The sequence below is a fragment of the Poecilia mexicana genome, unplaced genomic scaffold, assembly GCF_051168715.1.
Source record: "Poecilia mexicana isolate PSO_F unplaced genomic scaffold, ASM5116871v1 scaffold_11, whole genome shotgun sequence".
NCBI lineage: Eukaryota > Metazoa > Chordata > Actinopteri > Cyprinodontiformes > Poeciliidae > Poecilia > Poecilia mexicana.
Genome location: NW_028263380.1, coordinates 7245894 through 7272600, shown reverse-complemented (window position 1 = coordinate 7272600; position 26707 = coordinate 7245894). Strand labels below are relative to the sequence as shown.

At 41.5% G+C, this 26707-nt stretch overlaps 1 protein-coding gene across 4 annotated transcripts in view; it reads left to right on the top strand.

Annotated features, from left to right (window-relative positions):
* nhsl3 (NHS like 3) overlaps positions 1–25805 on the top strand; it is a 47499-nt gene extending 21694 nt beyond the window's left edge. For 3 of the 4 annotated variants that reach the window (XM_015012004.2, XM_088010114.1, XM_015012008.2), the window contains 8 exons: positions 16430–16588; positions 16691–16734; positions 16852–16984; positions 18573–18680; positions 18763–18929; positions 19020–19184; positions 19322–22625; positions 23587–25805. In XM_015012004.2, the coding sequence (XP_014867490.2) occupies positions 16430–16588; positions 16691–16734; positions 16852–16984; positions 18573–18680; positions 18763–18929; positions 19020–19184; positions 19322–22625; positions 23587–23627 (4121 nt within the window). In that variant the 3' untranslated portion in view covers positions 23628–25805. Of the gene's footprint in view, positions 1–16426; positions 16589–16690; positions 16735–16851; positions 16985–18572; positions 18681–18762; positions 18930–19019; positions 19185–19321; positions 22626–23586 lie in introns of all 4 variants that reach the window. The other variant, XM_015012007.2, reaches the window with a different exon arrangement.
* Positions 25806–26707: the final 902 nt, after the last annotated feature.

The following is a 26707-nucleotide window of genomic DNA, read 5'->3' as shown; positions in this document are numbered from 1 at the left end:
TTGCACGGAAGGGGTGATATCCCACATTTCATTTTCCTTGCTGGGGAAAGCTCGCCTGAGCCTTTTGATATCTGCGAGCGTGGCTAAGACGCTCTTCACTCCCTTCGTGGTCCTCCCTTTGAAGATCCCATTCAATGTGTGTCACTGTCAAAGTCAGGGACTCCCCACAGAACAGCTTAGGCAACACGCAGTAAAATAAGGAGAGGATGACTTTTCATCTCTTCTTGTCTTGTCCTCCCACCCCTTCCACGATCTTATCTTCCAACACTAGTAAGGTGTGTTGAGCTCATGCTCCTCATTTAACTCTTATGGACTTGGATTCACAGAAGCATCTCAGTCAGTAGTCTTCCCTACTGATCATCATTGCTTTGTGTGTTTCTGACATTTTGACTAATGTACAATTTTGGTTGGTGTTCTGTTCTCAATGTCACATCAGGTGACTCCACTGGATGGCATATACCAGATTTATATTCTCTAATGGATGTTAGTCGTGTGTCTTTAGATGTGCATCGTCAGGTAATGTACGATATATAACTATCGATGTCATTCAGACGCACCAACAGGTGGTTATAACAATAATTTGATGCAGTGGCTGAAAGACGGAGGCATAACGATTGAGCCAAATCCTCCGGCTGCCTTTGCATTGCAAAGTTGTTCAGCATAGGTCATGGCTGAGTTGAGAGAGCACAGGCAGGGCAAGCCCATTGTCTGGCGAGTCGTCAGTAGAGAATAATGAAACTTTTACAGAAATGCCTCAAATATAATTTTGCAGATGTTTTGTTGTAGTCAGTTTTGTAGATTTAAATTTAAAATTATTCTCATTCAACCAAAAAAGTATTTATCATCAGAAATGAGAGAAATTGCACAACATTGTAAACAGAGTACCACATTTTAAAAAAATATGTGTATTTCTGTTTGTATTGACATCTTATTTCAAAATGGTGAGTGGAAAAATCATTGATAACTTTCTTAATCAATGAAAATCTATTTGTTGGAATTACAGCAGTAACACGCTTTGCATAGTTGCTCACCATCTGTCTGCTTGTCAGTGAAAAATAATTCCCTGCAGTGTAGAATAATAAAGCATCTCAGGAGACACGATTTTGTAGGAGAGTTGTAGCTTAGGTGCAATGTTTAGGTTTAGGATGTAGGTGTGAAAGTAGCATTCCTGTGAGTTTCTGGACTTAGTTTCCCAGCAGAACTTTACCTGTACGCATCACATAACCTTTGTTTTCAAAACTCTGGACTGAAATAATTGTAGACATGCATTGACACAGCTGTCGATTGATCACATGAAGGGTTTTGCTGACATTTAGACCCTGAACTCATTTCTTAATCAGTGTTTTCTTCCTGCTTCAGTGGATAGATATATTTAGTGCCATGCTGCATATATAAAAATTGCAATAAAGTGACTACAGCTTCATAATTGCTGCCAATTTGTTTATTTTCCACTTAAACTGTGCAGATCATTTGCAATTATAAGGGGTGAAAAATCCTTGAAATGATTTATTATTATCGTAATCTCAATCCTCTTTTCACTCTAACCTAGCATGTTAGCTTGGAATTAAACCCACTGTTATTTACCGTTTTTTACATACAATCTAGTTTTTCATTTGCTGTTTGGACCATGACAATCAGCAAAAAAAATTGTGAGAATTCACTGTGAAAATATGGAATAACATGTACCATGTTTTCTAAGGTGGACTCGGAGTGCAACCAGCAGCATCAACTAGCTTGACGCAGTTTGGAAACATGACAGTAGTTTTCCTCTTGTGAAGGTGCAGACATTTAATATCTGTTGAATCAGAGTTATGTCCCAAGGAAATAAAAATGTTTTGTTATAAGTGACTAACATCAGCTTAAAGCTCTTGTCTGTTTAGCTGTTAGCAGAGTATCTGGTAGCTGTTAGCTCGGTAGCTGTTAGCCTTCCACTGCTCTGACTTCTACAAAATCACTGATGTCATATTTACAGTAATCAGAAAACGAAACTACTAAAAATTTCACAGGACCTAGCTTCCAAAAAAAAAAACATTTAACGTGAAGATAACTTTTATGTTTGCTGCAATCTTGATAAGCGTTTCTACGCAGGTTTATTTTTCAGGAACGGGAATATTTCTTCCTGCTTTTCTGGAAGAATCCAGACGAGCGGTGACAGCTCACTTTTATCTCTGGACTCCATGCTGCTGCTCAGATTGTAAACATGTTACAGTGGAGTGAGCTCACTCCTCTGAACAGAAGAACTAAGGATTGCTGTGAAATAGGCCTCAGCCTCTGGCTTCCTGTATTACCTTATAATTTAATTTGAATGCCAATCCATGCTTTGAAACACTTTGAAAAAGCCCCATGCAGTCAGTGGTCATCACTCTGGCTTTGAAGTTAAACAGAATTTGATGCAGTTTGGCTTTTATACGCTTCATCATCTTCAGCTGCATTAACTGCCTTTTATTACGTTACATTGTCGAGTGAGTGATTTAGCATGTCCTGTCCGGCTTACGTAAGAAAAGCACAACATAAAGTATACAAGTAACTTTTTAAATGTGGAAACCCTGAAAGATTCATAACTACATGAATCTGTTCTGTTATGGAAAATAAGGACTCAAAATTGGACTAAAGGTTTCCTGTTTTCTGTTTTGTAAATATGATGATGAAACATTTTTTCCCGGAAAGATGAGTGCTAAAAATAAAAGACTTAAATAATTCTACAACAAACATGACAACTTAAGTTCATGTAGATGTCTTTGTATTTATTGAAATCAATAAATAGACTATTCTGTCAAATATTGCTACTGGATAAAAATGTAGCAAAACCTCCAATTATCTTATATTTTCCATTACAAGCCTCTGTGAACAGACATATAAATGACTGAAGATAAAAGTTATGTAACGTTTATAGCATGTTTCATTTCTGATTTAAAGTATTTCATTTCCTTCCGTATATAAACTCCGGTAACTTTTTGGGACCTAAAGTTTCATGCCGTTTGCCACAAAATCCGGAGAAAATATTTTTCATATAATTTTCCTGGTGCCAAGAAACCTTGGGCTTGAAACATATTGTAAGGTTTTGACTTTTTTAATCTTGTTTGTTGTTTGCCTCCATTTGGAGGCTGATTTACTCCAACGTCGCCTTTTCACACGGATTTACAGCCCTGGGCCGACCGATTCTGTCGAAATCCCTCAGATTTGTTTACAGACGGGAGGCTTACTCTGTTTGCCGTGCGCGTTGGTGTTTCAGGGGGCGAAGAGGAGGAAGCATTTGTTTCCAGCAGCGTTAATGAAGCCTCGCAGTTTGGCGCTTCTGTTGGCCACTCAGTTCAACACGGGTTATCTTGTTCCTCCGTCTCTCGGAGTCAGACACATGCGTATTGTCGCCGTCTCCACCGCTACGGCGACACTTGCATGTGTTGCAATGTGAAAATATTGGGAACAGACTCAGTCTGTTCAGGTCTAATGTGTCTGGCGTGATTCAGACGACACAACATGTCAGGCTCATCACTTCCACCCCACAGCAGATGGTTTGGGTCTGGAGTTTAAACTTGGCCTCTTCATTTCTCCTGAATATGCTCACATTTTTCTGTATCCAGTTCTCATGTTTAGATTTCCTCTGGTTTGTCAGCAAAAAAATTGTATATAAGCGTGATTTTTCCCGACACCCTCTTAGCTAAGCTGTTTATTTAATCGATGAAAAATTACCAAAGAATTGACTTGATTGATTTTTTTTTTTTATAGAGAAAACTGGGTTCATAAGCTGACATTTCTTTCATTCAAGAATAAGATTTTGACTTTGAGTCGTTATTGCAATTTAGAAAAAGGTTAAGGAGGCTGGGAACATGAGGAGCTGCAGCCATGAACACATTTCCCTGAATGTGAAATGAAAATATTTCAGAGGATTTATCATACCAAAAGATTTTTTTGTTTTTCCATTTAGAGAAACAAGAGTTCGGGTACATTATTTTAACCGTTTATAAAGCAGTTGAATGTTGTTTTTTTAAGATGTCCTAAAACCAGAAGTGGAATCATTATTATTATCTAAATCTTTCAGCCTAAGAAGATATATCTTTTCTTCAGAGCAGATGAACAACATTTCGCGGAGTAGGTCAGACGGTTTAACAGCCTCGGTTTCCCAGCTTGAGCTGCACTAGTCGTGTTCGCAACAAAGTGAGAGTAGTGTGGGATTAGCAACAGTGTGTCTAGATTTAAAGGTCATCACTGGAAAATGTTGGACTTTCCCACTAAGAAGCTGAAGCTTTGAACATGAGAGAATATCGTTTAAAACGAAGGTTGTGGGTAATGTTTGTTTTCCTTAAAGAAAAGAGATGAGCTACAACAAAACTTTCGATTTGACTTTGGAGTTTACAGGTACATAGTAGGGATTTTGTAACTATTAGACAAAACTAAGTATTTGTGAATTTTTTTGCTAATAGGCTTATTATTTAGGTCACTTTATGCATATTAAAGCATGTTCTCACTACAGGAGCTTTTTCCAGGTATCAGTCAATTTATTTATTAATAACATTACAGTTTTCTGACATCATTTGAAATATTTTAGCAAAGCTCATACTCATAATTTAACTGTAATACAATTTAAATAATTAACATTGGTTTATGGTTGACTGTGGCTGCAGTTTCAATTGTTGGCTTTTTGCTAATAAGCAAACTGTTAGGTTTTGAAAACGAGCTATTGTAGTTTTTGTAACAACAACAAAAAAAACTTTGTTACTGTGTTGACATGCTTAAAATTTCAGTTACTTTTTAGTAATATGCTCACTATTTCTATTTTTAAGCTACAATATTTTTCAATTTTTATTAAAAAGATAACTATTTTTGTTCATTTAAAAAGGATAAAAACTAAATATTTTCTCTTATGCTAACTATTTATTTTGGGTTTCCTTAATATGCTAAACATCTGGTTTCTGATGCTATTCCAAATATATATGCAGGTTTTTGCTAACATGCTATCCTTATCTGTTACTTTTTGCTAACATGCTAACATTTTCTGGTACTTGGTGCTAGTATGCTAACATTTTCAGTTACTCTTTGGTAACATGCTAACATTTTCTGGTACTTGGTGCTAGTATGCTAACGTTTTCAGATGCTCTTTGCTAACATGCTAACATTTTCTGGTACTTGGTGCTAGTATGCTAACATTTTAAGTTGCTCTTTGCTAACATTTTCTGGTACTTGGTGCTAATATGCTAACGTTTTCAGTTGCTCTTTGGTAATATGCTAACTTTTTCTGTTGGTTCCTTTTGGTATGCTAACTTTCCGTTAGTTTTTGCTACTATGCTAACTGCTTGCATCGGTTTTTACTAACCTAATCCCGTTACTAGCGATAGATAAATATTGCTGTTTCCTCTTTTGAAGTACATTTAAAATAGCTTTGACTTCTAGCCAAATATAATCGCAGGACTATGGACACTGATGCATTTGAGAAGATGAACTATTTCCACATGAGGAATCAGACTTATTCGTGGAAAAGATGTTGCGTCTTCTCAAATAATCTGAGGAGCGTTATACTCCATGATTTTTGCTGAGAATTGAGTTTTGTCAAAATCTGCATCGATTGGCTTCAGTTCCTGCGTCACCAGTGGACAATCTGCTGTCTGTCTTCTGTCAGGGTGGGGTTTTCTGGACAATATTGCGTCACTAATATTCTCTAATTTTCCGAGGGTCACCCTGCGGACTCCTGCGCTCACTCCCACGCACCACTTAGCAACCAAACAGATTTATTATCTTGTTTTTGGGTCTGTGGACGGCCGCCTCGAACACAGGCTGAACTGTGCCTCTGCTCTGACTCATCGTCGTGTGTAACTATGTTTGCAGAGCTTTCAGTTTTGCTCTCAAAAAGCTTTTTAGTTGAAATGACTAAAAGCGATAAGAGCGCCTCGCGTTTCCCTGGAAAAATCCCCACAATTCTCTTATCCACCAGAGAGAGAGACAGAAGATGACGAGGAGAGCCAGAGAGGGATAATTAAAAAAAAAAAAAAAAAAAAAAAAAAAAAGAGTGACACTTACTATTTTTATGCGCAGCTGGAGCTAAGTTTAGCTCCGCGGCTTGGCACCCTCACAGGGGGAACCTGAGGTGCAAACAGTCACCTCTGTTTGGGATTCAGATTGATTCAGGTCAGGATGAAAGACTCCAAATTATTTACTTCTTCTGCTTAGAAGCAGCTCTGCATGAAACAAAGATAGCTAAATTTATTTACACTTAATTTAGGTCTCAGTAACAGAAATTCTTTTAATACTCCTGAAGATGCATTACAACTAGCTTCACCATTTAGTTTTATTGCATCCCTAAAACTAGATCTGTTTATGAGTCGTAATAATGATTTCAGAAAGAGATTCTGGTCGTTTCCTCCCCACTGAGAAAAACTCGGACATTCCAACAAAATGAGGTTTGTCGCCACAGAATCCAAGCTGGACTTGTCCATAAAAAGTGGCGATTGATTTTTACGAGGATTTTATCTGATTGGCCAACGCAAAGCAGCACATAACTGGAGTGAAAAGGAGACATGGTTTGCAAAATATTTAGAAATAAAAAGTCAGAAAAGCCTCGCTTTAATCTCGTTGAGCAAATTCCAGGGAAACCAAATGCTAAAAGAGGTCGATGTGTAATTTAATCTCCGTCTTTAAAGACCTGCAGAGGTTTTTTAGAAAACAGTCTTGAACAAACAGCTTAATGTTTAAAACTGTTATATTCCAAGTTTTTAACGTCTCTAGGAGCTCTGCTCATTTTGTCACGTAAAAATGGAGACGGTACGGCGCATTAGGAAACCCATCCAGACATGGGTGTCCACTTAAACTGGTAAGGATGACAACTAATGAGAGTTTTAAAAAAAAAACTCAAGTTTTTGTGCTATGAGGTGTTTTTATAGTGTTTCGCAAAACTGCAATGGAAACACTTTTTTCATGTCACACTTTTCACAAGATCAACAACAGGACGTTACCACTGGCGAAGACGTAGAAGAAGATGACAGGAAGTACCAGTTTTGGGTTTACATTTTTCTTCCTTAGTCCTCTCTGTTCGATTAATTCGTCATTAAGTTTCAGAGTAACTTAACTGTGACCTTATTTTACTCTGAAGCTGCCAGAACGAAGGAAGACGGGGTTAAAATGTGACCAGCAATAAACACACACACCTACACACACGGGTGTTTTTACTCCGTTCATGGCTGCACCCCTGATTTGTATTCAGTGGCTGTTGCGGGGTTGAGTTATGAGGTCTCTGGCTCCGAGAGGTTTAATATTAACCAAAGAGAAGGAGCACTAAACTCAGCGCTCCTCTACTCTCCTGGTAGAACGCAGCGATGAAAATGCTGCCTGTAAAAAGAAGAGGGAGCGCGCTCTGAAAGAACTCTGAGTTGTTAGATTGAGCCAATTCATCACCGAGTTAACAGCCAAAGAGGAAGAATAAAACACACAAAACTTGCGCTAAGGGACCACAGAGAGGCCGAGGAGCGGAATCGAAACAAGGTGAGGAAGGTAAAGGGAACCTGGAGGACGGCGCATAAATCACAGCCGACACCGACTGTCGCTACGCGCAAACCACCTGAAGCTCTTGTTTCCACTGGGTGGGGCGCAGAGAGTGTAAGGAGGAAAGATTTGAAATCAATAGTACCGAATAGAAACGAGGCTCGGATAGACGAGTCAGATTGTTTGACTGTCAGGTTTTATATTTACTCAATTTGAACTGACCAGAGCAGATGCAGGAAGTCGTTTTACGTAGATTTCTATCTGTAATTAGAAGGCAGAGTGATTTGGGGAACTGATCTAGTTTCAGAACAATTATAGTTAAGTTGAAACTTTATGTGAAAGTTTCTTCTTGAGTGTATTCTTTTCCAAATATTTAACACATACATACAATATGCTGCCATCAACAAAGTCCAAACTCGTGGAGGTGATATCCAAAGATGGCGTCTAAAGAACAAGATATTTTAGCTTCATAAATCATGTAAAGGCCTTAAACATTACCTCACAGAAACCTTTGTTTCAGGAATATAATCAGAGCTAAATTATTCAGTCCATGTTTAACTTGACCATACTGTATATGCATTTTCTGGCTTGGTTTGGGTTCAAAGGGTTTATGAGTGCAGTTGGGTGTAATTCTTTCTGGTGTAACGTCTAACAAGAGAAATGCTGTTTAAATCAAACCAATTTTCCATTCACAAAAAGCTAAAATATATGGTTAAAATGAAAGAAAAGCCTATCTATATGTTATGCTCACTATAGCAGTACAACTGATGCTAAAATCAGTAAAGCAAGCAACTCCTTCAGTGTAAATGGGATCTCTGAAACTGACACCAACTTCAATGTCACTACAGTTAGCCATTTGTGTTGTTTTAACAGCAGTGACAAATCCTTTGCATCTTGTCTGTCTGTGCTTCGTCATGCTAGCCAAAATGCTACAAACAGTGTCTGACTGTTGTCAGTAAGTCCAAACCTTTGAATTTAAAAACTGCTTCATTTCTTCAGTATAAGAGATGCAGATGTTCAAGTTTACAATAGCTTGAGCTAAAACAGGAACTAAGTAGCACTTAGCCACGTTGAGGAGATGTAGCATTGTTAAATTATACTGCAATACACAAACATATCAAGCATTTTCAACAAAACCAGTAGGATACAACGAGAACTAAAACAGGACAGACGTCTGTGTCTCCAGGTTATGGAGAGGGTCGTTTAAAAATGTCCCAGGAAACCACGTCCTTTTAGCATTCTGCTACAAGTTCAGAGTTTTAACCAATGCCTGGTTTTCCTAACTCTTTAGGGACATTTTGTGCAGAGAACAAGGGGACCCAACGGGACCAATGTGTCCACCTCTAAAAACTGGTGGCCTCTGTGAAACACAAGGCGTCCATGTTGGAATCCATCATAGTCCGAATCCGATGAGAACTGAAATGGTGTCAATGCGTCCACCGATCCCGCAAAACATTCCAGTCTACGAACATGTTTGTTGACAATTTTTAAGCTAAAATCTCTTGGTCATTAGATTGTACCACTGGTCTTAGACTGACCTCGAACCTGATTGGACCTCCATGAAGCGAGAGCGCTCTGCTTTGCCACGACAAAGTTTCCTGACTGATAGCTTGATACTGTCAATCACAAACACAAATCACAAACCCCGTTTTAGTCCACCCTTTCTTTGTCTCAGGAGCAGCAAACAGGAGGGTGAGTCGAGGACATGACATGAACTAACACACCCCGTGTGGTCAAGAATTACATTTTCCAGAGCTGTGTGTGTGCGTGTGTGTGTGTGTGTGTGTCTGCGCGCGCTAACGTCAGCCCTCTGGGACTCGTATTTCACATTTGGCAGCTCTCTGTTCATCATCAATACAAACTGGTCATGTGAATCCACAGCAAACAGCCTCATCAAATGTCCTGCTGCTTTTGCAGTCTCATACCGGCGGTTCAAGCGAGGCCCGAGCTGATTTAGCACTCCGTAGCAGCGCGTGAAACTACGACGCCTCGCCGAAGGAGAGGTGGACCGCAGTTTGTGTTTTAACTGGAGCCCATAAAGACGAGGTGTTTTCTGCTCTGAAACTCATCTTCTAGAGTTTAATAGAAAAAAAAACAACAAAAGTTCGGCTGTTTACTGTTAATTAATTATTAATGCTGTCGCTTTTTAATGGCTTGGCCTATTTATTGTTTTCTCAGTTGCCATGCCAACTGTTTCGACGTACTGCAGTCGCGGGGATCGCGACGACCTCTATTCTCGATTGTTTAGTTCGGCCCATAAAAACTCAGGGAGTTACTTATGTGGCTTCCACGTGGCGTTTCCTAGAAATGAGAGTGAAATGAACCCTCCTGATGCCGTTCGCTTCAGGAAAAAAGAAATAAATAACACACTGACGCAATCACTCCTTTTGATATGGGCTCTGCTTATTTAACACTTTACTTGAACCACATAATTGAGTTGGAAACGGGGCTGCTTCGCTGCGTTAAAACTGTTAATTAAAGAGTCAGTCTTTTCAGAGTTTGGTCTACGTAATGAGAGATACAAAGACTTGGGCAAAAGTGCAATAAGTGCTTGCTGTGGTCGAAAGATATGACATATACTAGAGTGAGAGCAGTGAAAAATAATTGAAAATCTGCACTGAGTTTGTCATTCGGGCCTCATGGACTGTTGAGAAAGACCCCCAGGTTCAGGACCTTCTTGCTGTAACTCTTTCTGCAAAACGTGCAAAGAAGTGGCGTAAATTTAGCTTCTTATCAGCTGACGGAAATACCTGGAGATGGAAATCAATGAAGTAGAAACCCCGAGTCTGGTGCTTGTCATTTTCTTTAAGCGTTTCTGTAATTAAGCGTTCATGGGGTTTTAAGCTTGTGCATTTTAGGTGTTTGAACTGTAATTGTCCTCCTAACTGCGCCATCGGCCAACCAAACAAGTGATTTACAGCTTTTCCTTTTGTTCCTGCTTTACACGAAAGATTGAAAATAACTTCCACACCTGGCTGATTTAACAGTGGCGGGAAGGTGTGAGCATCCAAATCTGGCCAATAGGGAGCCTTGCTCTGCGGCGACGTGGTCTTGGTGGCTTGTGCGAGGGAATGGTGGGTTTTGTGCAGTGAATCAAAGGCATGCATGCGGCTCCCCTCTCTCTGCCCTCTTCCCCCAGGAGCAGATGGCGTCTCAGTTGGCCCTCTTATGAATATTGATACAAAGGGTCTTGGTAAACAACAGGGGGGGGTAACCACGGTCGGACCAGAAATCCTGCCCAAAAAACTGCCTCAAAAAGCGACAGAGTGGGGAAGAGGATTTATTTTTGCCAAAAAAAAAAGAAAAAAAAGAAGAGAGAATCAAATCAGGTGTGAAGGAGTGTGAGCGTAAGGAGGAAGAGGACTGGTGAAGCTAGTGACGGAGTTAATCTTCTGGCAAAGCTCTGAGGCTCAGGATCCACCTGGAGACCAAACCCCCCCCCACCCCCCCAGCTTTCATTCGGGGTCTGCCGGTCCATCGCCGGACCCCGGGGCCAGGAGGGAAGCTTTGCATCCCCAACACGTCCCAACGCCTGGAGTCTGGAGAACGGACCAAGATCCTGTCTTCCAGCTGGTGCCGGCCAGCTGTACCCCCCTCCCTCCCCCCCGCTGTGACTCTTATCCAATCAGAGAGCAAGTGGATCAAAAGGGTCTCTCCTCCAGCGCAGAAACATTCCTGAGAATTAGCCTTTGTTTTGTAGAAGATCTGAGTCTGTGCAGCATCTACCCTTCAACATCAGACCTGCCCGTAGTCTGGAGATTCAAACCACTTCTTGATGCTCATTTTAATGCTTTGGCATTTAAACAAGCCTGATGTTGTAATCTACATGTCCTGTTTAAGTCGATTTATGGATGCTGTACATCATTTTGGTGAAGTTAATAGCTGCTTTCTAAATAAAGTTGACATTTTGAATCACTTCCTTGCAATAGGATTTAAACTCCTTGAACTTTTTCCCACTTTGTCAACATTAGAATCACAAACTTCAGCGTGTTGTCAGGATCATAGTCAAAGGAAAACTATAATTTTTTATTCTTTTATTGCAGATAAAAAGTTGAAAGGTGTGGTGCGGATGTGTCTTCTGATCCTCTGACTCAATATTTTTTGTTAGAGCTTCAGCTTTTTTAGGGATACCAGATCTTTGACTAGGCCAGGCGCCAGCAAACAAGTCTAGGATTATTCTGCATCCAGCTCATCGAATCTCCCACTAGCTCGCCTGCCGCAGCATAATGCTGCCACTACCATGTTTTACTGTGGGGATGTGCGCGTTAGTCCTCTATTACACATAGCATTATGGCATTTTACAAGTTCAATTTGGGACTCAATTGACCCCTGATGCCTCTAGAGAAATGCTGGTTTGTCTCATTTGTCAGGTTAAAAGTACCTAGAGAACATTTTCTCTAGGTAAAAGAATTTTGACAATTTAAGCAGGTACTAAACATTTTTTTATTAAGTCCACATTTCTGTTTTGAGAAATAGATTGAGGTAACATTTGAATTTCAAATGCCATGTTTTCATTAACTGTGGGTGGGAAATATAGGCTATTAAACATCCATCTGTGTGTCATAAATCCATTTAATGTGTTTCACTTGGTGGTAAAGTTCCTAATATAACTGTGCTTTTCTATAATATTCTCCTTGATTGAACGCGTCACAATGTGCGACTTTGTGTTGGTCTGTCGCATAAAATCTTGACGTAAACCAGTAAAGTTCGCGGTTCCAGTGCGACCAGAAAAGTGAAAAAGTTAAAAGGAGTTGCGATTCATTTTGTCAGGGAACATTAGCAGCCGTACAGAAGCTCATCCCCAGACGGCGCCGTTACAGATGGGAAACCGAGGCTGTGGCGGCTATTTATAGCTCAAACTGGACCTCTGTCGGCGATGCGGCTCCGCTCAGGGTTAGACAGGAGGAAGGAAGGATGTCAGACCGGCAGGAACTAAATGAGAGGAGAGAGAGGGATGGAGAAGAGGAGAAAACACTGTATTATAGTTAAGAGTTGTTCGGCTCTTCACTGTGAGGACACAACCTCTGCCCGAAAAGGAAGCCCCTGTAGCCCCTTGCATAATGAGACAGAGTCAGACAGATGCACTTCGCTGAAGGCCTCCGTCAGGAGCAAACAGGACGGCGTGTCTCTTAATTACACGAGTTACTGTGGGATAAATCTAGATCACGCAACACTGAAAGTTAAGAAATAACACACAAAATGCAACACATTTTTGTACTTCTGTGCTCTAAAATGTGTTCAAATCCATTCGTATGGGATGAGTTAAACTGAGAGGTGGAGAGTCTTGGCATACACACAACCCCACACGTGTGTGTCTAGATTGGGAAAAGTGGGGGCGGCTGAATCCCTAAAGCCAAAGTTTGACAGTCGTTTTAAGCGAGAGGGGATGGAGAGGAATGGGGCGGCGGGGAAGGGCTGTCACTTGACAATAGAGAGAGGAGAGAGAGAGGGAGGCAAAGGGAACCATCAGAGAGGGGAGGGGCACAGGGTATCAGACCCAGAGGATAAGGCAGCTGGGACGGGCAGCTTTGGCTGGGAGCTGATCTCATTGTGCACTTGTCTCTCTCAAGACACTCTGCACAAGTCGCTACGGTGAACAGGAGCCACGCTGCAGTCTGCACTTCTGTCTCATTTTCTAGAATCTGAACGGGCCAGAGCATCTCCACCCTGGAACCGAATTGAACTTAAAAACTTCCCACACTCACTAGATTTCCCGCCACGTTTGGATTCAAGGATTCTGAGCGTGCCATGGCGCTGGTGTAGGCAGGCATGGTGGTCTACTTGAGGAAGAGCATCCACTCTCTGCTGTCGGTCTTCAAGAAGAAGGGTGAGTGCCGGGTCGGATGACTTGTGGAGTTGGAGATGTTGTGGGGATCTGAAGACGGTCGGAGTTAGCCGGCGACCGTCTTAACCCCGAGGCTGGCGGTGGGGGTCTTCTTTAATGAGATAAAGGAGCTTTACTGACTTTTTCATTGATCATCTTAATCAACCAAAATAATCCCTCAACCGTCTGCAGGAGTCTGGCAGAATCTACGATGAGCGTCTTATTATTATTATTATTATTATTATTATTATTATTACTACTCATTATTAACCCTAAAATGACTGCAGTTGTTTTGTTTTCTACTAACCTACATGACCAAGTCCGAGATTTCCCACCTCCTTACACGGCTGGTTTGGATGGTTCTGGTGAATGCGAGAGTGTGTGCACACACACACACACTCGCATGCAGAGTGAATGCACGCATGCACGGTGTTACCTAATCAGGTACGACTGAGGGGCAGTGTTGAAAGTGACAAAGGAGGGAAAGAGGACACCTCACGTTGAGCCTTGTTTAGCTCAGCTTTTAGCCACTTAGCTTCCTCTCAATCTCGCAACTTGAGACGCATTTAAGCGCTTTGCTGTTTCATTTATGTATGGAAACAGATCCCCAAACAGAGGACAAGCTCCAACACACACACACATACCGACTTTGTGAAAAAATACTTAAGGTGGGGAAAAGTCTCAAAATATATAAATATTTATAAGAAAATTAGTAGTAGAACGCGATAGCATCGCTAACCTGAGCGATTTGTTTAAATTTATCCTTTACTTCAGCGAATCAAGGCGTCTTCAAACATGTAATTAGTGACCCACAACATCTTGAGTCGTTTAAGTTTTGGTTCTCAGAATGAGAAAAACAAGAGAACATGGAATTCAAGTTATGCAGAGGTATGTTGGACTTCACAAGTCAAAAACTGGTTTCTCACCTAAAATTGACCATATTTGCAGTGAGTACAACTCAAAATGTGGGACAGTGGCAATCGAGAATGAAGGAGGAGTCATATTTATCTTCTCCAATCAGAGGAGGATGTAGGACAGAAAAAAAATACTTGAAACGCAGCAAAAACAAAATCATTTTTCTCGTCTATTTTTCTATTTCTACACTTCAAATAAAATGTTTACATTTTTTTTCTGCTTTTTTTAACATGTAAAAATTCTTGTGCCATCATATTCACGCATCAATGTAATTTTGTAGTTACGTTGTTGGACGCTGGTTAACTCATCTCTTTCGTGTTTTTGCTGGTTTTGTTCCCGACTCTCACGTATGAAACAGAACAGAACCATCCTCTACTGATCCGTTTTACAACAGCAGACAATTTAAAATGATTTTCTAGGCACTTTTCTTAGTGCGTTGATCTGCTTATAGAAAAATTTTATTTTATTTTGATTATGACTCATAATTCATTATTATTGCACAGTACTGTAAATGAACAGCCTTGGGACTTTTAAAAAAATATTTTTAGGACTGTGTTCTCACTAATTTTGCTTACAGATTGCCAACAATCAGTATCTTTTTTTCTCTTCTGTGTGTTTGGCATTATTAGAAAACTTTCAGAATCTGTAAATAACTCAAAATGCCCCGATTGAGACTTGTTCCTGGTTTTGTCGTGACCACTCCCATATTTATTAATCATGCAGTGGCAGATGCCTAGTTTATGCGATTCGTAGAAAGGACTAAATGGTAACATGTAGCTATAAAATGGCAACAATATGTTCTATATGTGCAATGAGATACTGGACATAAGTCCATTATGTTCTATTGTCACTAAAGCTGCCATTATGGGCCAGTCCTGTAATTACGTTGACGCCTTGTGTGCTCACCTACATGGGTTCTTCAAATATATTTTGACTTATTTATGAGTTTTGTTTCAACCAACCTGCTGAGAGACAAGTTTATGAAAATTACTCTTGGGTTAGATTTGTTAATTAATGCGCAATGTCCCTCTTCTAAGTACATAAATCTGATATTTTAACAACATATATAAAGTCGGACTAATTTCTACATAATGTCCTGTATATTTTGGTACAAAATGGCAAATGAAGCCAGAGCGGGCCCAAAGAGCAACGTCCTACAAACCCAACAACCCAAAACCACGTTTATATTCTTCTTGTCATCCTGCAAATCCAAACGCTGTTGGTCAAGTTAAAACTATCTGGGTTGGTACAAAAACTGGCCACATTCTCCATCAGGTCGACAAAGTAAAGCAAGTTCGGCTTTGGTTTCGTCTGCGTTGTGTTTGCCGGTGCTGCAGGAAGAACTCAATCCATTTCCCACACACAGGAGGTCCCGCCGTGGCGGGTCGCGTAGCGTCTTAACAGGCGGACGGGCCAGATTATCTTATCCCGCGGGGACTAGCAGCGAAGCATTAAGACGCAGCAGGGGATTAGCCAGGTCGTGGCTGTTCAGCTAAAAGCCTCGGCCACGTTGGGACATCTGTCCTCCGAATTCCTGAGCGTCAAAGGTGTGAGTAAACAAGCAGGTGGAGTTCAGGATTGAGTGCGAGGAAGATAAAACGTGTGAGCCCACAATCACCTGGTGGCTGCGTGGTCAGGTCTGTAGACGAAGTGGTAACTTGAAAACAAATCTATAACGGTTTAAATGATGATCTTGTGTGATTTTGACTAAAAGGTGAGACAGAAGTGGTAGTTAATGCTAGGGGTGGGCGATACGGACCTGACGTTTTATCGCGATATTTTATGGTGCTATCCGTGATAAAGAAAAAAGTGACGATTTTGGGGGGGTAACTGTGCAGCTGTGACCACATGGCGAAGCAGCAATCAGAGCCCCACAAACACAAATACTGCTTTAAAAACACTTTCCCCATTTGAAATGGTCACCTTTAGGTCGAGATGCAAATCTTTCTGCCTCTAGTGATCCGATTCAATTCCGATTTCTAGGGTCACGATTCGATTCAGAAACGATTTTTAAATCAGATGCAACTTTTTCTATTTAAACGGTCTAAAGATTCTGTTTCACTGATGTGGCTAACAGTGTGAACAAATAACATTTATTTAAAACGATTCTATAAAGTTCCATACTGTATCGATTTTCATCAGCACGACTGATATACGACTCATTTATTGCTACACCCTTTTTAGAATCTAACATTTTCTCTTTTTTCCCCCCTCAAGCAGCTGGCCCGAAGGGGAATGAAGACCAGAAGCGGCTGACGGTTCACTACACGGCCTCCCAGCACTACCAGGAGAATGTGTTCATCGAGGCCAGCAGGCCTCAGTACCTGGAGGACTTACACACCGAAGCTCAGGAGGGGCTCAAGATTCTACAACAGGAAGGTATGACACTCAAAGGCATCATTAATAAAACTACGGATGTGAAACGTGTAATAAAATCAGCAGGTTTGAGACTCACTTCTGTTGTTGATTTGTTTCGCACAGAGGACAAGAATGGAGTAAACTTTGCGGACGATGAAAGCATCATCGTAAGTCGCTGAATAGCTTTGTAGATAATACCGCATTCACTTCCTGGAGATTATTAGAATTCCTTCTAACTTATAAATGTATACGTGTGTGTGTTTTTTTTTTTTTTACCCCTCCAGTCTACAGATACCCTCTGCCCGGAGCAGGAAATCAGCTCCAAGGACAGAGGAGGCTCTCTGGGGTCGAGACCCAACGTTAATGATACCACAGCAGCTTCTGCTGCGTTGAATCGGCCTGGGATTACTCACCAAGGTAAACACAGTGTGTGTGTGTGTGTGTGTGTGTGTGTGTGTGTGTGTGTGTGTGTGTGTGTGTGCGTTTGTTTGTAATACCTTGTGGGGACGATTTTCCTGACATATGCTACGTTGTGGGGACCAATTGCTCCTCGTGGGGACCGGAGCCTGGTCCCCACGAGGGGAAACCCTGTTTTTGGGTCAGGGGTTAGAGTTAGGACTAAGGTATGAATTGAGTTTTGGTTAGGGTTAGGTATGTGATGGTTAGGGTTAGGAAAAGGGTAAAGGTAAGGTTTAGGCTGTAGAAATGAGTAGAAATGAATGGGAGTCAATGGAAAGTCCCCACAAAGATAGCAAAACAAACGTGTGTGTGTGTGTGTGTGTGTGTGTGTGTGTGTGTGTGTGTGTGTGTGTGTGTGTGTGTGTGTGTGTGTGTGTGTGTGTTGGCGCTTCGAGAAGGAAGCGTCAATATTTTCTGCATGTTAAAGTTACAGGAGCTAATTATGTCAGCAGTGGGGCGAGTCTGAGTTTATTCCTGAGGTCACTGCTTTAACAAGAGTCATAGCCGGATACTTACTAAAGATGCATGACTCATTCCTCACTGCTCGGTGCCTCTGCAGTTATGGTTTGAAGCACTTGACACAGTCATATGTAAAGATAAGGAGGGCTTTTTTTTGGAGGTTTCTCTTAGAAGTTTTAAGCATGTGAGACAGCTCAGCTACATATCACAGCTGGAAGGCTGAGTCTGCCTGTCAGTACTACTGAGAGTAAGAGAGGCAGAGGCTGGATGTGCCCACGCAGTGAGAGCGATTGGTATTCTGATCATATATGATACTGATCGTACAGATCAAGGTTTTTTTTCTTAACCTCAAGGAAAGAATTTACTCGATGTGCCTTGTTGAGTTTTTAGTGAAAATAACAATATGGTTTCTGTGGAAAATATAAATCATCAGAGACGGTGCCTTGTAAGTATTTAAGTATTTATATTGTTAAAACTTCAAGTCATTTTGATACTAGCTTTATCATCTACGTAGGAAAAACGGCAAACACTAAGAGGTTTTCCGAATGAGACCAAAATTAAACAGACACTGCACGCCACTGAAACACAACATTTCCACTATCAGTATCATTCTGTCGCATTCACAATTTGGTCAGCATTTTTTCATCACATTCAACTGAATTTCACCCAGACATCAGTGGACAGCTCAGAAGCCCTTTATGAGTATTTCAAAAACCTAAAGTATTCACTTGGTCAACAACTTTTTATGTTTTTGCTAAAATGCTTGTATGATTTTCCAAATTTGTTTTTTTTATTGCTCAGCTTTAGTACCACTGATTGTTTTATTTACAGTGTCATCTGGTTAAGAATGTTATTATCGAGAACTGTGGCCTGAAGAATAAATTACTTTAACATTTATCAGTTTTTTAGTACTTTAACAAAAGTGTTATGTTAGCATGCTGAACCAAGATGGTAAACTTGCAAGTGTACACACACAGATTTTCTCAAATAATTTTCTTTTGGAAGGGTAAGCCGCTAAATATTACCTCAACTCTAACCGGATTTGTGGTCTATCTTGGTGAGTAAAACACTTTCATCTTTCCATCAGGCTCCACATTCAAGCCTTTGAATCCAGTGAAAAGATTCGATAGGAGCAGAAAGAGGAACAGGAGGACCACCATCATGGGCATTCCCAACCAGGTCCAGAAAGAACTTGGTACGTTCCCATCCATATTCCTTATGAAACTGAAAAGTGTTTAGTGTGACTTTATGAGTAATGTGGCTCACATTGTTTACAGCTCTGAACAGAAGTTCCACCTTTCAGCCACTTGTTTCGACTCAGCTCCCTAACCATGAAAATCACAATGGTGACAACCAGTCAAGTGTTGTTATCATTCCTACAGTGGACGGAGGGACTCCGTTAGCAAAAAAAGAGGGAGCAAGGGTACACCTTTCAGAACTGGAGGTCAGAGGATCCAAAGATTGAGTTCGAAATCAAGACATCCGTTTCTGTTTTTTTCCACCTTAACATGGTCTTCTGTTGATTCTGGAGCAGGTCTTTAGGGACGAGCAGGTGGCGAGGAAGCACCTTCAGGGAGGGTATCAAGATGAGCAGGCCCATCTCTGTTCTACAGTCAGACCCAAGTCCCTTGCATTTCCTGGCATGACAACATCCTTTTCACTCTCTCCATCAATGTTGCACTTCCTCCAAGAGCCTCAGGTAACAATACCATCCGGGTTTGAGTTGAGGATTTACACAGGTTTCATCTTCTAACATGAGACACTGCAATTCCTCAATGTAATGTTTGAGCAATCATTTTATTAGGATGTAAAGCACTTGCTTCTGATCCCTTGTAGGGTCCGGTGATGTCCATCTCTCCTCAGGCCACTTACTTGTCTACGATCATCCCTAATGCTGTTCTACCGGCTTCAGTTGAAGTAATTGAGATTGACCGCAGCAGCAGTCGAACTCGAGGCAGCAGCGTCAATCATGGCAACGGTGCTTGCGCTGTCAGCAAAAGCAGCCTGACATCTGAGGAATCAGCAGTTAGTCCTTTGTTGTCGAGAAGATCAGACGGTGACGGTTCCCAAACAAATAGCTCTAACTATGACTCTGCACTAATGCCCCGGTCAGCCTCAGGTTCAAACTGGAGTGAGTCTCAATCCTCTAAGACTATTATTTCAGACTCCTCGGTTTCATCTTCTAATAGAGGGGGGTTTAACGTACAAGAAAGCCAGACACAGGAGTCTAGTAGCGGCCAAGATCTCACAAGTTTTTGTAGCCCAGTTAATGCAAATAACAGCCTGAACAAAACAGAAGTAAACACATCAGAAGCGGAGTCTGGACACGGAGCAACACAGTCACTGACTGCTGGCGATCAAGCAAAGAACAAACGGAACTGCATACATAGTCTTTCGGTTACCAAGACCAAACAGCCTCCAGCACCTCCACGAAGAACTAACTCTCTGCATGGCAAAAAGGTCAAAAGTGAGACCATGACTGTGGTGGAGCTGGAAGATCCTAGAAACTCAGGAGAAGTAAAAAGTTCATCAGAAAATACAGTAGCAAAGGATGAAGTTAAATTGGTTGCTACTAATGCCAATTTGAGCCCAGAACCTTTGTCAAACTCTACTGGGCCAAGCTCAACGAACTCCTCCTCCACACTTCTAACCCCTTTGCAGGACTCCCCTAACCAGGCTGAAGAAGCGACAGCGTCACAACAAGAATCCGACCCTTCCTCTCCACAGAAAACAGCACCAGATGGAGGGAAATTCGAACGGACAATGTCTCCTTCTAGTGGCTATTCTAGCCAGAGTGGAACTCCAACACTTTCCCCGAAAGAAATCTCCCCAAATTCTCCAGACAAACTGAAAAAGAAACCCATCAAACCAGAGAGATCCGCATCCCGTGCCTCATCCTCAGCAGCTTCTCCCTCTTCCTCACTCACCTCCCTGTCATCAGGTACATCTGAGCCTGCAAATGCCGACGTTACCACATGCAGCACAACTCTGTCTCCGCAGGATTCCTTGCCAACAAATGAAGTTACCCTGAGTCGCAAGCTCTCATCTTTAAGAGGAGACGTACAAGAACTGTTTAACATCCCTACTCCTCCTAAAGTCAAAGCCCCTCGCCCACCGCCTCCGGAGACATGGGCCCACAGCAGACGGACTGTTGAGCTCCTCTGTGGAGCTCCTAATGTCATCAAAACTCCACTGAAAGGAAAACAAGTAGAAACCCAAAGAGAGCCCAGAAAAGACAGTGAAGTTACATTCGAAAACCAGACAACTCAGGAGAATCCTGTTTTGGAAATGTCTGTACATACAGAAAACACTGTGATAAAAGATCCTGAAGGTGGCAAAAGTGAATTAAACAGTAGAGAATCTTCAGATAAAGAACAAATGCATAAAAATGAGGAGGACACGGATTTTAACAGCAGGGCAGAGAGTAAAATCAATGTTGTAAAAAAGCCAGAAAGTCAAGAGACAACTCCAAAGAAACAGCCACCTCCTGTCATGAAGAAACCAACAAAAATACTGTTCAGGGATGAAATGGGGCATCCATTAGAGACACAAGAAAGGAAACTGAGCTCCACTGCTGCAAAAGAAGCTCACTTGTCTGTTGAGGAACATACAACGCCATCTCAAAGTGCTGCAACAGTTCCAGCTGATAAGAGCAACATGGAAAAGAGCGAAGTTCAGCCTATGCAGACACTTACAGTAGAGGTCCCCAAAATGAGTAAGCTCTCACCACCACCTACGCCTCCTCCAGCTTACCAGCCTACACCTCCTCCGATAAGGAAACCTGCTGCTTCGTTAGTGTCTCCAATGCCAAGTGAGTCTGAGAAGGAACATGACGTGTCACATGTTGTCGATTCCTGTTGGCCACCTCCGCCTCCTCCATTAGAAGGGGAACCCATCTTTGATGGAGGAGACGAGGTAGATTTCCCTCTACCTCCTCCACCATCCATAAGAGATGATGTAACGGAGATGACAGAACCAACCCCAGTCGCTTCAGTTTCACCCCCAGCTGACAACAAATCCTCTGATGTTGAACAGATTTCAAAAGCTGACACTGCTCTTGAGACTTCTTCCCAAGATACTTCATGCGCTACCGACACAGTTCCACCCTTGCCTCCTTCACCACCTATTGCCAGAGTAGAGAGCCCATTGCCGGTCCAGGAAGTGTTTCCTTCCAGCAGTTATCTTAAGCGAAACTCTCTAAAACTTGAAGATCAGTCGCCCTCTACTCTTCCAGTAAGTCCTGAGCTTTCAGCTCCAACTTCAGTGCCAAAAGCACCTCCTCCACCAATGGAAAATGTAACCCCTGGAGTTAATTTCAGAAGGCAACCCAGTGGCACATACAGAGACGCCAGGAACAAGGAGCTACTTTCTCGCCACAAAAGTGCACCAATTCCTAAAGAGGATGCAAACATACCACTCGTAACCCCCTCGCTGCTGCAGATGGTTCGCCTTAGAACGGTCAGCATGACTGAAGATCAGGTGCAACCTCCATCTGAAGACACAGCACATGAGGCAACTCCAGCTCAGGAAAATTGTTCCATCTCAGGCCAAGGACCTCAAGACATTCCTCCAAAGCCCATTCGGAAGTCTTTGTCAGTAAAATCTCCTCCTGAAACCGTAAAATCGTCCACTGTGACAATGTGTTCTCCTTCCCTGCGTCTGCAGGAGGCCATCCGAATGAAAACCGCAGCCATGTCTTCCAGACACTGTCTTCCCCACAGACTGGGTGTGAAATCCCCTACTTACAGCTCCATTGGTGAGCAAGGGGGGCACTCTCTAAAATCACTTGAAGCATGCGATATTCTTAAATCCCCAGCATCTACAGCTAGCTTTATCTTCTCTAGAAGCACAAAAAAGGTGGTCATTGAGCCTGTAGCTGCTGCCTCCTCAGAGGCTCAGGCAAGTCTGAAGCAAAGCTTAGCAGCAGAGCTCAGGCAGGTCTCCGACCAATCAAAGGCTGGTGTTCTCTCAAACGGCAGAGTCAAGACTGACAGAATTCCTCCGCCGATAGCCAAGAAGCCAACTCCTGGAAGTACAAGTCCCTTGCTGAACTCCCATACCTGTTCAGCAAAGATGGAGCTCAGGGTTGAGGGAAGCAAAGATCCTGGAACTGCACAACCTGTGGCACCACCTACAACAAGTAAGTGGATTGACTTTGTCATTGTCTTTGGCACCTTTCGGATCATTCTTTGAATCTACAATCCGCTCTTTAGGCCTGGCAATCAATAGAGTGGTTCCAGCATGGACAGGGGAGGGTTGAAGTGAATTTTACTAGCTTATTCCTCTGATCCATCTCAGGAGGTTGTCAAAGACCCATAACTGCTATGAGCTGTCTGGAGTACATCAGAATTGAGGCAAGATACAATAAAATGCAAACACAGCAGCCAAGTTTTGGGATACAGACAGAGCTGAGTAACCAACTGACTCTTCAGAAATAATCCTAAATTAATCAGCATGAACTGACAAAATTCTTATACATCTTACATTATGCATATTGCCCAGGTGAATCTCACGGAGATGTACCACACCCCTTTGGTTCTGTAATCCCAGAACCATGTTTGCTCTAAACGCAAACAAAGCACACTGTGTGGCGTAACTGACCAACTGAACTATAAAGGGCGGTCTGTGGTTTATTGCACGGTGAAGATCTTAAAGCGACTTTAGTGAAAGTTACAAGCACTTGCATGTTGCTGCCGAGTCTGTAACCTTGTGGACACCTGAGTCAGTGCTTGCATTAGTCCTTGAATTACCAAAGCATTCTTATCATGAGAAAGCACAATGCTAATTCTTGCAACATCTTGATTTTGAGCAGCAATGCAGTTTTAAGCTTACTTTAAAGAGGAATGCTGCGTGCTCAACATACCCGCAGGCCAGAAACTTCACTAACAAGCTCCATTGTGGTCTGTGCGCATACAGTACAGATGCTGCTGGCTCGCCTGCAGCTTACTTCTCGTCAAGCACATGCTTTAATCAGCCACAACCTGAAGCTCATGATCATGTTTCAATAATTCAATAAGATTGGGATGGAATATTCATTAGGTGTGTTCCGGTAACTGTATTACCCTAATGGCGCATATCCTCCTCTCATCTCCTGCCTACAGCTACAAGAGTGACGGCGGACACGATTGAAACGTTGTTTTGAACGAGTGATCTGTGACCAGACTCGAGGGAGGAACGAAACAAGACGGCAAGCAAGTGAAAGGATGAATCACAACATTTATTGACATTACTAAGAGACAATAAACTCAGTCTTCTTGTTGTGTTTTATCCAAAAGCCTTAGCCTGTAATGGGCTTCCTACATATTTATGCAAAAAAAAAAAAAAAAAAAAAAAGATCATGTTAAAACCCTCAACTTCTAAAGAAAGCTTTATTCTAAAGTATTTTTCTACATAATGTAATCCAAGGACCCCTCAGGGTGGAGTGATGCACAGAACATGAAATGTCTGTTTGGTTTGTGTAAGATCGCCTCCCAGAGGTTGAACGAGGTAGTGCATCCTCAGAAGAAAAGTTGGAGAAAGGGGTTTATTGTACATTTTAACCCCATGCTGCAGTAAAAAGCAATGCGTTAGTAATGATTCTCACTGGGACTGACAGAGTCTCCAACCAAGGACAGGATGAAACATTGTCTACTTGGTTATGCTTGTACAGAAATTACTCAACTTAGTTTTAGTCCTGCTTTTCACTGTGTGTAAAAGTATTAAAGAAAAAAGGGAAGACGATTAATCCTATGGGATGCTTTGTTGGTTAGGACAAAATGACTTTTGTAAAGCTACAATGATAATTTGTTAACATGCAACAAAAATCTTTAAATACAGTATCTGCCAACAGGTCACTCGTGTGTTTCCTCTACAGCAATGCAGCATGCAAAACGGGGGCGGGGGGGGGAGCACGGGTCAGATCATTGAAGAAATGTTAACATCAAAGACAACCCAACTAAATACAAAATGGAGTTTTAAGAAAGGGAATCTTTAATAAAGGATAATAAAGGCCCTATGTGAAAAAGTAATTGCCCCGTAAACCAAATCAGAAGTTTTAAGACCCTTGGCAGCAACAAATGCGATCTAGTATTTGTGATAACTCAGTGAGTGAAGAAGTTTTGGCCCAGTTTTCACTGCAAAATGGTTCTAATCCGTGCGTATTGGAGGCTTTCCGAGTATGATTCGCCTGTTTAAGGTTTAAGATCATGCCTCAGCTTCTCAATTGGATTCAAATCTTGGTCTTGCCACTCCAAAGACTTCCCTTTGGTTCCACAGAGATTCAGTAGAGGACTATCCTGCTTGTGTTGGATCCTTATCCTCTATATATTCCCCATCAGATTTTTCTGGGAGAGAGTAAATTTGTAGTTCCATCAATTATGGCAAAAAAAATTAAATAATTTGGGATCCTATAGCAGTAAACTAGCCCCAGACCGTCACTCTACCACCATCTGTCTTTATGATCTTTGTCTGAGCAGTCCACAGAACGTTTTCCTGGACGTCTTGGGGATCATTAATAAATTTCGGTAGATATAAGACGGGCCTTTGGAGGTTTTTCGGTCAGCATTGGGTTTTGGTCCCATCAATGCATTTTTATGCCCTGTCAATTATATTTGACTCTTGAACACTGACCTTCACTGAAGCAAGTGATGCATGCAGGGATTTAGATGTTCTGAGTTATATTTTGACTTCACTTGTCAAAATAATGGTTCTCACTGTGGTTCACTGAAATAACCAAATCCTTAGAGAGATCTCTGTAACCCTCTTTCAGACTGATGTCAGGAAATTTATTTTCATTGAGGCATGATTTCTTACTTTTTAAGACCTTTTAGCATTTTTTTAAATTATTTTTTTTACTTTGGTTGTCTTTGTTGATGTATTTCCAATTAGCTTAAACATGTAAGCATAACAAACAAAAATCTAAAACAAAGGAATTTGGTAAAGGTGCAAATACTTTTTTTTTTTTACAATACTGTATAAAGCAGCAAAACAACTAGACTTCTTTTTTCACTAGGAGCACTGGAAGTCACCTTTTCCTACCAAATATTAAATAAAAACCACTTTTGAAGCAACAAATCTGGTGACTTGCCTTGGGAAATTGATACACTGGAGCTGGTTCAATATTTTTATTAAAAGATTTTGTTCCTAAAACTTTGACTTAAGCTTTTGGAATGGAGAATTAAGCTCATCACTGTTTGCACAAAAACCCTTCTTCCCCAGTGGAATCATATAAAGTCAATTCTTGACTCTTTGTAAAGGGTGTTTAAAAAAAATCTCCATTTTGGTGATTATAAAGAATCATGTACAGTTATTACTTCTATTAATAAATTCTACTTGTGTCAAATGTTTCTTTTGTTCATTGTTTCAAAAATACACTGATGTGTGGAAGTGAAATGAATCAGATGCTTTTACGTGAAGGCATACATCACTATCTGGACGTTTTCTCCATCAAACTGCTATGACGACAGGTAAATATGCTTTAGTCTTGGGTTTCTGCAGATTCCACCGACTCAAATATAAGACTTTTAAGACCATTATGAATGTAATTTAAGATGCATCTCTCCACAGTTTCGTCCAGTCAACTGGTGATAAATTTCCACCTGCCCAAGAAAAAGCTTGCTAGATGGTAGCAAGGGTACGTTAGCAGCTAGCTAGCGGTAGCCTCGAGTCACAGAAGGCGACAAAGATGTCTGAGGGTGACTCAAGCTTTTGTCAGAGAAAAGTACCGCCAGAAAAAAAAAAAACAGAATTATGTGATTAAACAGTCCTGTCGAGACAAAAGTTCAAACCTCTGATATTAAAAACCAACTTACTTTTTAAAATGAATTTAAGACATTTTAAGGCCTTAATTTTGGCTACATCAATTTAAACCTTTACATTTGCTTTAAGGATGAACGGATATCCTCCGGTCTTTAGCCTTATCTGGTATCTAAAGTTGTTTACTTGATCAAAGTAAACATATATTTGGAGACTCCAGTCAATTTGTGTCCTAATAAGTGCATCTCTGAAGATAAGACTAAAAGACTGTTTAATTCAGCAGAGAGTCTTTGGCAGGAGAACTCAAATCTGGGCCTCGACAGTCGGTGTCCCTGGTTCAACACACCTCAGTCACGTAGTTGAATTACTTCTCCAGTATCCTGCTGATGACCCGATTATAAGACTTGGGTGTGGTGAAGCGGAGCCACATCAGGACACCCGGCCCTTGAGGCCTGGATTTGAGGATCTCTAGTTTACGGGTTAATATCA